The sequence below is a fragment of the Bicyclus anynana genome, chromosome 11 (genome assembly GCF_947172395.1).
Source record: "Bicyclus anynana chromosome 11, ilBicAnyn1.1, whole genome shotgun sequence".
NCBI classification, from domain to species: Eukaryota; Metazoa; Arthropoda; class Insecta; order Lepidoptera; family Nymphalidae; genus Bicyclus; species Bicyclus anynana.
In genome coordinates this window covers 14,444,272-14,456,633 of record NC_069093.1, presented here as the reverse complement: position 1 = coordinate 14,456,633, position 12,362 = coordinate 14,444,272, and the positions used below count along the sequence as shown (strand labels likewise).

The following is a 12,362-nucleotide window of genomic DNA, read 5'->3' as shown; positions in this document are numbered from 1 at the left end:
AGATAATCAGCATTTAATTTTTCCTTTATCAATATTTCTTTGATCATTCGGCAGAATCTAAATGTCATACGAATATCAAATCAAAATTAAATACCCTAGAATCGTCACCCGCTTTCCGTCCTTGTCTTGAGCATAATAGGGACCTACTTAAAAAGTGCGAAATTGATCCAAAACGGAAATCCGGATTTTTGAAACGTGACAGGATCATATTTCTACTATCTATGATATGATTATAACTATCTGTGATGTTACTTACCTATATTATAATATACAGCTACAAGAACCTGATATTGATACGCAACATTTCGTTTAGTATCCCACCACTATTCTGCATTGTACCTAGTAGGTACTTAAGTACAAAAATATCACAAACATTGTAACCTACCTATTCCATATGTACATAGAAGTACGTAGGTACTCTATATACCTAGTGCATTTATCTACAATTTGAATCTAAAAAAATTGTTTAGACTTAAAATTTACGGAATCGAAAACATTATCCCCTTATCCCCCTCTTCAAGTAACCGTGAAGTTCGAACCTCAGACATCGCTTTTAATCCGCGTTAAGTTACCGTTAAGCACTTCAGGTTCGCAATTGTCAGCAAATCAGAGCCATTTAACCGTTTCTATTAATTAATTACATTCTTGGAGTACACTACGTTTACATAAATTCTTAGGTAGTACGGCCTACTTATGCAGTTAATCTATGTCAAAACTAAATCTCAATAAATGAGGGTAGGTAGGTCAATTACTTAATCATTTATTTAAATTTCGAACACAGTAATTAATTATATACTTAAATACGGAATTGACCCAATTAGTTCTATATATTTTGCGTAACAAATTCAACGCTACATTTTTCAAATATTTTCTAACTAAACTTCGTAAGTAGGCGATATATCTGCCAGTAAAATCCAGTTTATAGACATACCTACCTGAGAACGTGCCAATCGCTGACGGTACATTCTTAGCTGGTTTCATGTGACGAATATAAAAACTGTTGCGATAACACCAGACTAGTAAATACTAGTTCCAAGACAAGGATTTCCAGGAGCAAAAACCACAACGTCACCAACACGTACGCCAAGATTTAATAAGTAGGTATAACTTACAGGTAAATAGACCCGGTCTTCCTTCAAAACCTCCGTCAGCTACGCTTCATAACACAAAACTTTGCACACAATACAACACAATCCGACACTTAACAACAAACACTGTTGTGGTTGTTGGTTTTTAACACATATTTTCGTAATCCGAGACGCAGTGCGTTGCAGCTACAACACTGCCGCGATCGAATGAAAGACTGGCTTGCTTGTGTGACGTCGTGTTGAGCCTTTGCGCGAGCGCTCCGCATTCCACTAAAGCTGTATCCCTGTCTCTGTCTTACATACATTAAACTCGTTAACGAGAAAGGGACGCGTGACATACATTGAACGCTGTATAGGTAGGTAGCCCCGTTATTCATACACACTACACAGGTAAACTGATTATGACGGTCATTGAAAACTGGATAAAATTCGCCAATCGATCGAGCTAAGTTATGAAAATATCTATTGTCTTCGTAGTTTCATTTTGGGGCGGCCAGTGGTGCAGCGGTGAAAACTAGTTGATCGATTGTCAGAGGTTTCGGATTCGAATCCCAGAAACCAATCTGTGCTTATCTGGCACTTATCTGGTAGAAAAATTTGACTGGCTGGCTAGTTACCTATTAAAAGTTATCATGTAATAAATAAAACCGACACTATTACATATCACTGTAATAAAAAGTTCAACTTTGTATATTTATATACTGACTCATAAATTGCAAAAGCTAAAATTGTTCTTCCTGTTACTAATACCTGTTCCGTTGGTCCAGTGGTTGATTACGGATCTTGAGTTCGGTTCTGGGTTCGAGTCCAGATTAGGGTTTCATCCCCAAAAAGAAATTGTCAATACCAACCCGAAGTGGGGTACGTTACAGTTGTTATGAGAAGAAACAAAAATAATTATTGCGCTCAAAGCTTCTTCTACAAATCAAATAAAACAATATTTATAAAGGTAGTATCATAGCACATTGGTAATTTAATTCGTAATGTTTAACAAAAACTAGATCTTTAAAATCTTAATTACAGTAGCTACCGTATTGAAAAATCTGATTCAAGATGAAAATTTTTGAAAAATCCGAAAAAAAAAATACAACTTGGTCACCCTAGGGATTTATTGAAAATAATAAAATTAGTTTTAGATTATTAGGTGGTGTATCTACCAGTTGCGTTTTATCCATTAATTATGGGACAAGAATGGAAATGGAATACTCTCGTCTATAGCCTAAAATCTAAGAGTAATAAATAGAACGAAAATCTGCACAATATACAGGATATTATGCAGATTTTTGTTCTATTTATTACTCTTACATTTTAGGTTATTTACGAGAGTAATATATTATCCCACTGAACGAATTAATTTGTACTTATTATATTATTTCCCCCTCATTTGCCCTTAATATTTTCCATTAAAGTTTTTCTTTAGAATGCAAAACGTAAACGCGTGAAAACATTACTACCTATATAAAAAAAATAAATTGTAAATTGTAAGTATGAAATTGAGGTGCACTATAATTTTGGGAATGCCCTCCGAAATTTAAATTTGCCGGGTGATTTTAATCTACTTTCATAAGCCAAACTACAGATAGACTATTTAAATATGATCTGTATGGCTCTGCTCCGCCCTTTATTCCATAGAGGAGAGTAATTTCTGTCTATGATTTGACATTGACATTTGACAGTTTGAGTTTGACAATTTTGCATTGCATTTTGTAATTTGTATTGTATTCAAAGATAAATTGTATTGTAGTTTATACTTTATATTAAATTGTAGCTTTTTGATAAATAGTAACAACATATTGAAAATACATTATAAATTATTTACACTAAAGTTAAATACATATAATTGGTCTTTCTCATTACAGAAGCTTGGTAAGTTTGTAATAAAATAAGTTGTAGTTCCCATTTTTGCAAATTGTAAGTTAATAATTGATAAAACACAATATTACTGACAAGTTACAGCTTTTTTATCGACCTGTTGTTATATTTCAGTAGTGTAGCAATGCCTAAGGTCCGCCGAAGCCGTAAACCACCTCCAGATGGATGGGAGCTGATCGAACCCACGCTCGAAGAGCTAGAGCAGAAAATGCGTGAAGGTATGGTTTAATTAATCTGTATCCTCCCTTTTCTTCAAAAGTTCTGACTATTTAACGCCAATTACTAAGTAACAATAATTTGTCTGTAGAGACTGACCAAGTTAATTAATGCCAAGTATTCATCTACATCACACAGGATAATAGTTAGTGGAGACCCTTTTGGAGTCCTTTCACAGTATTTTGTATCTATCATCATCATCATTATCGGCTCATTGCTGAGCTCGAATCTCCTCTCAGAATGAGAAGGGTTAGTCCACCACACTGGCCCAATGCGGATTGGCAGACTTCACGCATGCAGAGAATTAAGAAAATTCTCTGGTATGCAGGTTTCCTCACAATGTTTGCCTTCACTGTTTGAGACATGTGATATTTAAATTCTTAAAATGCACACAACTGTAAAGTTTGAGGTGCATGCCCTAGACCGGATTTGAACCCACGCCCTCCATAATCTGAGGCAGAGGTCATATTCACTGGGCTATCATGGCTCTTGTATCTATACTGCATGATTTTGTAGTATTTATTTAGTATTTTTGTTCGATGTATATTCTTTAAAAATTCTGAAGTGTATACTTTCTTGCTTTGTCTACTTTTGTGGGACTTCCAAACACAATGATCCTATGTTGCCTGTAACTAGTAGCTTCTTGGGACATGTTTGAGAACACCACATCTAGTGCACGGTTGCTATTCCAACACTATTAGACCACAAAGTTATCCCCACTGGGACCCTTCAAAACACCTATGCAGCTAGGTGATAATACTGTCCTAGATAAACTCTGTTAAGAGAACCCAATAACTTTAAAAATAAGGAACAAGTCCTGGTATTAATAGTAATAATTCAACCATATTATTTTATCCCAGTATAATAGTTATAAATAACCTTATTTTTATGCATTTCCAGCTGAGACAGAGCCTCATGAAGGGAAAAGAAAGCAAGAATCTCTTTGGCCAATATTCAAAATACACCATCAAAAATCTCGTTATATATATGATTTGTTCTACAGAAGAAAAGCTATCAGTAGGGAACTGTACCAATACTGTCTCAATGAGAAAATTGCTGATGCAAATCTTATTGCCAAGTGGAAGAAAACAGGATATGAAAACTTGTGTTGTCTGAGATGTATACAAACAAGGGACACTAATTTTGCAACCAACTGTATATGTAGAGTACCTAAGAGCAAGTTGGAAGAAGGAAGGATTGTTGAGTGTGTACACTGTGGTTGTAGAGGATGTTCAGGATAATTGTGTGACAATGTTAAGGGACAGGGGTAACAAATCATCTTAACAAATTTTATCATTTACTTTAAATGTTAAATTAGGCATAAAAAGGTTTGCTACGCCTGTATAGATTTAAAGAATAAAATAATTTTAATTTAATAAATAAACTGTTCAACTTACATGATTTTATCTGTGTACCACAAAGAGCCTGTACAGAAAGAAAGCATTCAGGCATTCCATACTATATGTAATGTATGCAAATTTTTAACATTGCACACAGCACTTATGTGCTGAAGTACTACGTATGAAGTAACTTTTATTTATATATTCCTTATTGCACCAAACTGAATAATAATATATAAGAATAGTTATATTATAAGAAGAGTGCAAAGGCAGCCTTATCTCTAAAGTGATCTCTCCCAGCCATCCTTTGGTGAGAGGATTCGATTAAGATAAACATGGTAAAATAATGATTAATACCATTAAGATATTTGCATCCCTACTTGCAATTATGATGAATTTTTTGCTAGGCATTAATTGCACCTGTAAGTTTCACTTGGAATCTTGTAAAACATGAACATTAATGTAAATTTTAAGTAATATATAGGTGGAATAGGACTTTTGTAATAAAATAAAACACAGTAAAAATATTGCTGAATTTTAATAGAAAAATATTAAATCTCAAACTGAATTAGTTTGCTATGCAATTTAGAAGAAAATTAAAAAATAATAGAAGAAATGAAAACAAAATCATCTTTTCTTAAGTAATTAAATAATTATGAATCACTGAGTAGTTATTATTACATAACAACTTAGGATGTGTAGAAATTAATAGTTCAGATTATTAATAATGAAGTTGGACTTGGTCCATTACAATGATTAATGTACTTAGTATACTTATAGCAGTAACTGTTTTATAAAAATTCTAACTACTGAGAATTCCCAACTTCAGTCTTGTAAAATTTAATAAGTAATAAATTTTTTATCAAGAGTAAGAGCTGGTATAATCAAAATTTGTGAATAAGTTATCCAGCACTTATCAAAAGGTGGTGAAACTGGCCCTAAGGTCATAGCTCTTTGGATTGACCTGTGGCTGATCAGAACAACCATCAACTAGTAAAGCCTATGTGTTGTCCTTGCATGTGAAACAATCACTAACACTGGTGGTTGACTCACCATCCTTTGGTTGGTCAGAACTCAGGTGAGGCATTCTTGTAGTCAGCATATTATGCTCTTATGTATGGAGTATTATAGTATCTAGGCACATCTACGTATTGACTGTGGGTTCAATGAGCTATGACCTAAATATATACAACTTGTAGCATAATAACCGTAATATAGTTTACATTTAATAATACTTAATTAAACTTTACATTAGTGAACACATCTGAGATCTAAACATTTGTACTTTCATAATATAATTCAGTATTACATACTATTCTACATATAGTAGGAATAGTATCAGCCATTCCCAAAATACTCAAATTTTTCAATACTGAAAATGAATGAGTGAACTGATGAGATCAATATTTAGCATAATTTCTAGACTTCTATCAACAATTTTAATCTACAAAAATCAACAGTCTTAAAAATAAGTTAGGTATGAAATAATCTGAATTTTACTATTTTTACTTGAGTTATGGAATTAAAAATTAAAGAATTTTTTTACACCTCATGTGCTTTCTTTAATTAAATTGTTGATTAAAGTTTATAAAAATACAGATCTAATTTGTATTTGTGATACTCTTTGCTTTCAGTCTTTTTTTGAGCAATTATCACAATGTTTCAAAAACAAAACTAATTTTATTCATTTAGGAACTAACTAATATCTTACATAAGTAAATTTTATTTTTTGAACTAAAACAGATCTTCCTTTGAAACATAATAATCACAGACAAATAAATTTCTTTTAACAAAGTTTAACTTTGATACATAACTTATTAATATAACTTTTATACTTAAAACAAAAATACCTAAAGTTATATTTCAAAAATATTTTACTTTTGAATTTTTATAATTTTTTTTTACATAGAAAGCAAAGTTATATCATATTATTAGGTCTCTTTTCTAATTCTTTAGAGACTTCAATAATCAATTCTTTATAAAGAAGCGGATTCATATTCTTGCCCAGCAAATGAAGTATGAACCAATCACCGAAGCTGATGCGATAAACTATTTTCGATATAATTCTCCTCTTAACAAATCTAAGTTGGCCCATAATCATTAGGGTACGCAGGGGTGGCATGGATATAATCAGAATACGGTACAAAACGGCCAAAGTTGATAAAAATGCAAGGAATACAAGCCAAAACCAGAGGAATACAAAAATCTTTTCATTAACAATGTTCAGGGGCAGAATGCAAAGTCTATCTTTGAGTTGCAGAGTTCCAGAAGGCCCATAGCTCCTGAACCAGCATTTAGTGAGCTTGGGGAAGTATTTGTCCATCGGGTTGACTGCGTCAAAGTCCAGAAAGTCCTTTGGCACTTTTGGAACATGTGTAAATGCTGTGACAGCCGCTCCGTAGTCACGAAAAGCTCCACCCAGAAACTGATCTAGTAAAAATATTTGGCCCACCTGAAAATAATTGAAAATGGGGATGATGACTAGGTTTGAATACATTGATTTTTATGATACATTCGGATAAACAAGGTCAAGGTTAACTAATTTATTAAAATCTTTTATCGTAATTAGATGAAAATTCATACAGTTTTAGCTTCCTTACACTAAATGTGACATTTTTCAATAAATGAACTATAAACATAAACACACAAATAACAAAGATATTTGTAACTTTGTTTGAACACCCATACAAAACTAACGTTGACCTATGTGAGGACCTGCATACCAGGGAATTTTCTTAATTCTTTGCATGTGTGAAGTCTGCCAATCCGCATTGGGCTAGCGTGGTGGACTATTGGCCTAACCCATCTCATTTTGTGAGGAGACTCGAACTCAGCAGTGAGCCAAATATAAGTTGATAACGATTCTAGCACAGGTTTGTTATGTCTTCCATCTTGAATCAAACCATTTTAAGACTAGTCAGAGTAATATTTTTTTGATGATTCTACTCCTTCCAAATAATAAAAAACTATCCTAAGATTACCTAAGATCTCCAACATAAGGCAAAATTGTTGGAGTAAGTAAGTAAGTTGGAAAATTGAAGTGAAAAACAAAATTTATTTTCTTACCACATTAACTAGGTTGAGAAGCTCGCAGAAAGCATACCGCAAAGCATACATGTTGTGAGTGTAGAGATTGGTATAGGTGAGATAGGTGACCAGCTCGGAGCGCTTGCCATCCGACCAGTCTTTAGATATCAATGGATTAGCTGTAAACAAATATTACTGTTGTAAATATGTAAGTCATGCCATCATATTGATCTTGTGGCATCATCAAGTTGTTCAGTGGTAGATCACTACTGCATCTAGTGGGCCCAAGAAACAATTATCCATGAAATTTTATTGTATAAAGTTTATTTGCAAGAGCTTGCAGTCAATGGTGTGCACAAGGTTTCCAACTAGGGTTGGCACTATCAGCGGTACATTAATAATTTTAATTATAAACGTGGGTTGATATTAAACCTCAAAGTAAAATGAACTTTAAGTAGTAGTGATTAGGTCTAGTTTACTTTGATCAAAATTGAGCTTTAAATCTTAATCCATGTTTATAAATATTTCTGTTTATGTACCAATTGTATTAAAAGTAGAATATCCTTTCAATACAGGTTTGTAAATAATCCTAAAGGTAAGCAGTGCATTTATACATCTATGAAGTGCACTCGAAAGCTTGCAGCTAATTCCAGTACAGATTCTCACATTAAAAGCTTATTAACTTGTTTGCAAAGCAGAGGATTCAAAGCTCATAGGGTATATGTAGCATAAACCCACCACACTACACTAAATGCAGGTCTTTCATTACCACTATCAGATGTTTGATAATTTTAACGACCAGCCTGTAGCCAAGTGGCTCATAGATTATCTTTCTACAAACGCTAACACTTGGGAAATTAAAAAATGTATGGGAATGACATCAACAGGTCTTGTGATCAAGTTATCAATTAGATCTGTCTTTCCCATACATTTTGTTAGTTGTCGAAGCGTTAGCATTTGTAGAAAGGGAATCAATGTGCCACATGGCTAAGGCCCCAGGACACACAGCTACACATGCTCCCCATGACAAGGCAAAAGAAGACTTTTACTGAAAATTTCCAAGATACTTCATAGCCTAACTCAGGACATAAAACCACAGCCTCAGAATCTGAAGCCAGTTCCATAACCTCTTCATGTATATTAATTGGTTAGACTGTAATTTATATTTAGCATCATACTTTACACAAAAATAACAAACCTAATTCAGATGCTAATGCCTTCAGTCGTCCACCTTCCCAAATCTTCCAGAGGTAGTGCGGTGTGTAGAACATGGCAGCCTGTGCCAAGAACACAAAACACACCCACTGGTAGTAAGTGTGCTTTATTTGTTCAGCGTCTAGGGATTTGTCTGGGCCAACACCTACATATGCCATGTCCTTGCCTATCTTGCCTAAAAATTAAGAAATCATTTTAGGCAAATTTTAAATATTAAAAGGATAAAGGCTTAGCTTAAAGGGATACATATTTAGAGATCCACAGCTGAGAAATAATATCTCTATTCTATATATTATAAATCTGATGAGCATAATGAGTTTTTTAGTGTCTGGGTGTGTTTATATATACTTATAATAAATCTGTAAAGAGGTCAATTCGGTACATTAAATATATTTCCAAAATAACTATCTGTGGGTGATAAGTGATTGATACTGATGCCAAAATTGCAAGCATTATAGAGACAAAAACTACTCGACGGATATTAACAAAACTTGGTAGAATTATACTTCATACTCCTGGGCAGGTAACAGTATTACTTTTCATCACGCTACAATCAACAGGAGCAGAGCAGTGAAGGGAAATGTTGGGAAAACGGGAGAAGTTACTCCATTTTTACAGTGATACTACTGTAAAGGTCTAAAGGGTGTTAAATTAAAGTGGTCTAAGGGCAGACAAAGTCGCAGGCGTCTGCTAGTACATAAATAAATATAATGAAATCAGCTTTTTTAATACCTTTATCACTGTCTATGCTTACTTTGGGGCTAGGTAGTGATGTGTGTATAGTGTAGATGTAGATAGTGATTTAAGAATACTTATTTAACAGCCCACATTGCCCTCTTATAATAAAAGGACACACATAAATGTAGAAAATTTCACTTAAAAACAATTAAAGGACACATAAGTATAGAAAATTTCACATAAAAACTGGCCAATTTTGCTTTGACAGTTTTTATTGGTAAGAAAATTATACTTAGAAGACCTTTAAATATAGTCCAATATTCAATAAAATCCCAAAGTCAGAGCAAGTTCAACCTTAAGCATTGAGCTTAAGGTTGAATTTGCAAATGAAACTACTTGGATTGAGTGCCAAGAAGTTGTGTTTGGCACTCATTGAGTTTGAGAGTGACTTTTTAATGAGATTGATGAAGCCCAAAATAAAAGCTCTTTTTACTACAATGCAATGTGTGTGTGTGCATTCAGCTTTGGTAATATCTCACTTAAAATAATGATTAACAATCAGGTGTCAGTGAAACAATAACTTATGAGTATTTAACAAATGTAGATAAAGAAGACCAAAAACTATAAACTGGTAAACCATCCAGTAACAGTTATTTAACATTGTCACTTAACTGTATTAACTGCAAAGTACAGTTATTATATTGTCAGTACAACATTTCTAATAAGAATCTAACAATGGTCGAATATGAATAGAAAGTATTAAGAGTAAATACCTACTTAAGTTAATTCTATTGGCATTTGTTACAAGGTTAGATTTTGGACATTTAAATTTTCGCAAAAGTACACAATCCAGTTAAGTAATACGATAGGTCTTTTTATCAAAAGACACAATACGTTTATAGCTTACCAACGAGTCTACTCTTCAATGTATAAGTTCCATATATCCAGCAGTAACTGTTCATGGCTTCTTTATCATGATCCTTGTCGCTTTCGCTTACACAGTGCATGGGCTCTCCGAAAAACTGCTTCGTGCTGACGAGCAGAGTAAACACCAACAGAATAGTGACTGTCAACATATAATGCATTCGGAAGACATTGTTGTCGGTGCTCACGTTATTAAGTTTGAAAATAGAGCGAAACGGCATAAACAAATCTATCATTGTTAGAGTTATCCCCAGCCGGGATCTTACACTTAACACTACACTGAAATAATTTTGAATAATGATCGGCGACCGTATTGCGTGCAGCAAGGGCGAAAAAATTCAATAGTAAAGCTATTTTGAAACTACCCCCAGAGGTTAAAAAATCCGTGTTTTCGAACAACTGAACAAGGTGTTTTGTCTTTTCTTTAAATTTTTTTAATTTCTTAAATAACCATTACACAATTATTAATAAATTGATTTAAATAAACCGTTTATATTTCAAATTCCCAAACTTTTTTTGTCGTAAATACAAATCACAGATTAGTAGAATAAGTTTAGGTATACAAATCAAAAAGTATTTTTCTCTATGATTTTAACACGTTCAGTGCATGTGTAAAAATGTGGTAGAAATTTTGTAGCCTATTGTTCGGATCAGTGATCATGATCACTTTCTGTGCTGATTTTGTAGGACGTAACCAATCTATAGTATAGAATTATTAATTATTATTTTCTTTTTATTAACAGAAGGACAGGGGATGTCGTAGGAGTCGATATTGTCAAAAACACTTTAGAAAACTTATGTGAGTTGGAGAATAAAGAAATTTTATTGACACAAAACCAATACATGGAAGAAATTGCATAGTACACTGGTACGTATGTATTTGAATCAAATTCTGTTAAGACTCAAACTCTAAATCAATTGCCGCATTTTCATTGTACATGCCCAACAATGTGAATTATGAATGAAAAACAATGAATTGTACTATGTACGTACAGAAAAATTAATAAATTCGTTTTTAATTTTAAATATAAATTATTACAAGCTAAATATAAGTGTCAACACTGGTATTCGCGTTACACCATGGTTACAGGATATCTTTTTAGCGGTTTGCCACACTCTGAGTTTTTTGAATTTTGCCGCACTTCCTCATTCTCATCTTCCATGGAAAATTACGTCACTTCGAATGAACCAATCAAAAATTCGTATCTGAGCATGCCTATTGATTTTGGCAACTTATCTAAGATACACAAGGTAATAAAGGGAAGAGTATTGTATTCTTTGGGCAAGGCAAGGCCTTAACCTAAGTGTGTTCCTTGGGCCGTAGGGCAAAGATTCTCTAATCTTTAGGGAAGTAATATTGAGTATTGACATGCATGCCATGCATGCATGTAGGTACATAAATATTACTTACACTTACACATAAGAGTTAAATAAAACAAAATAACAGAGATTTTAGGATACTTTGTTTATTTTTCAATATATATTTAAACACCAGTTTTAATATTATTTCAAAGTACCTATAGGTGTACAAACAATTGTATTTTTTTACATTATTTTAAAAATATGGAGATTGTAAACTTAAAATTCAAGCTATGTAGTTTGAGAGTGAGAAGTAGCCCACAGACCCCCACAACAATCTCAGCCAGATGAATTTTATTATCACTGGTAAAAAAAATCCAGACCCCAACACAAAACAAAATGTAGGTATGTCATAGGTATGCTACCATTATTAACAGTAGCTAATAATGGTAGCAGTAACTAAAGTAATATTGTATTCTGTAGAATAATATATTACTTTAGTAAGTAAAAAAAGTATAAAAGAATCTGTACCTAGTTAAAAATAGTCTAGAATAAAAAAAAAATAGAATATAGGTATTATACCAGTTCAACATTAACTTTACAGTAACAGTTACTCTTACTTTTTAATGTAGGTATTTAGTTTGTGCTGGGCTTGGCTTTTTTTATAATATAGTATAATCTCCATGCAACTTCACTCTATAGG

General features: G+C 33.1%; 3 protein-coding genes across 4 annotated transcripts in view; 1 reads left to right on the top strand and 2 right to left on the bottom strand.

The window, feature by feature from the left end:
- The window catches only part of LOC112046503 (unconventional myosin-XV), a 128,573-nt gene extending 127,268 nt beyond the window's left edge, over positions 1–1,305 (bottom strand). Inside the window, exon 1 of the mRNA XM_052884379.1 lies at positions 1,113–1,305. The gene's annotated coding sequence lies outside the window, so the exon portion shown is untranslated. The remainder of the gene's footprint in view (positions 1–1,112) is intronic.
- A 1,457-nt stretch (positions 1,306–2,762) lies between these two features.
- Positions 2,763–4,572, top strand: LOC112046510 (protein BUD31 homolog). 2 transcript variants are annotated; one of them, XM_052884377.1, is made up of 3 exons: positions 2,763–2,954; positions 3,078–3,178; positions 4,077–4,572. In XM_052884377.1, exons 2-3 carry the CDS (start codon positions 3,085–3,087, stop codon positions 4,415–4,417), a joined length of 435 nt encoding a protein of 144 aa, XP_052740337.1. In that variant the 5' UTR covers positions 2,763–2,954; positions 3,078–3,084; the 3' UTR covers positions 4,418–4,572. The 2 variants fall into 2 exon arrangements, with proteins under 2 accessions (XP_052740337.1, XP_023938915.1); XM_024083147.2 differs by having other exon boundaries at positions 2,765–2,954; positions 3,075–3,178.
- A 1,800-nt stretch (positions 4,573–6,372) lies between these two features.
- LOC112046509 (innexin inx2) lies at positions 6,373–10,891 on the bottom strand. Its single transcript, XM_024083146.2, has 4 exons — positions 10,344–10,891; positions 8,742–8,933; positions 7,583–7,722; positions 6,373–6,968 (listed from the first exon to the last, which is right to left on the bottom strand). Exons 1-4 carry the CDS (start codon positions 10,594–10,596, stop codon positions 6,435–6,437), a joined length of 1,119 nt encoding a protein of 372 aa, XP_023938914.1. The 5' UTR covers positions 10,597–10,891; the 3' UTR covers positions 6,373–6,434.
- Between the last annotated feature and the right edge of the window lie 1,471 nt (positions 10,892–12,362).

Bases quoted from the DNA above. Each gene is read 5' to 3' on its own strand.
- LOC112046510 (XM_052884377.1), top strand. From the start codon at position 3,085: ATGCCTAAGGTCCGCCGAAGCCGTAAACCACCTCCAGATGGATGGGAG. The intron at 3,179-4,076 runs GTATGGTTTAAT...ATGCATTTCCAG, and splicing joins AGAGCAGAAAATGCGTGAAG to CTGAGACAGAGCCTCATGAA.
- LOC112046509 (XM_024083146.2), bottom strand. From the start codon at position 10,596: ATGATAGATTTGTTTATGCCGTTTCGCTCTATTTTCAAACTTAATAAC. The intron at 8,934-10,343 runs GTAAGCTATAAA...CTTAATTTTTAG, and splicing joins ATTGAAGAGTAGACTCGTTG to GCAAGATAGGCAAGGACATG. The intron at 7,723-8,741 runs GTTTGTTATTTT...ATTTGTTTACAG, and splicing joins GGCATTAGCATCTGAATTAG to CTAATCCATTGATATCTAAA.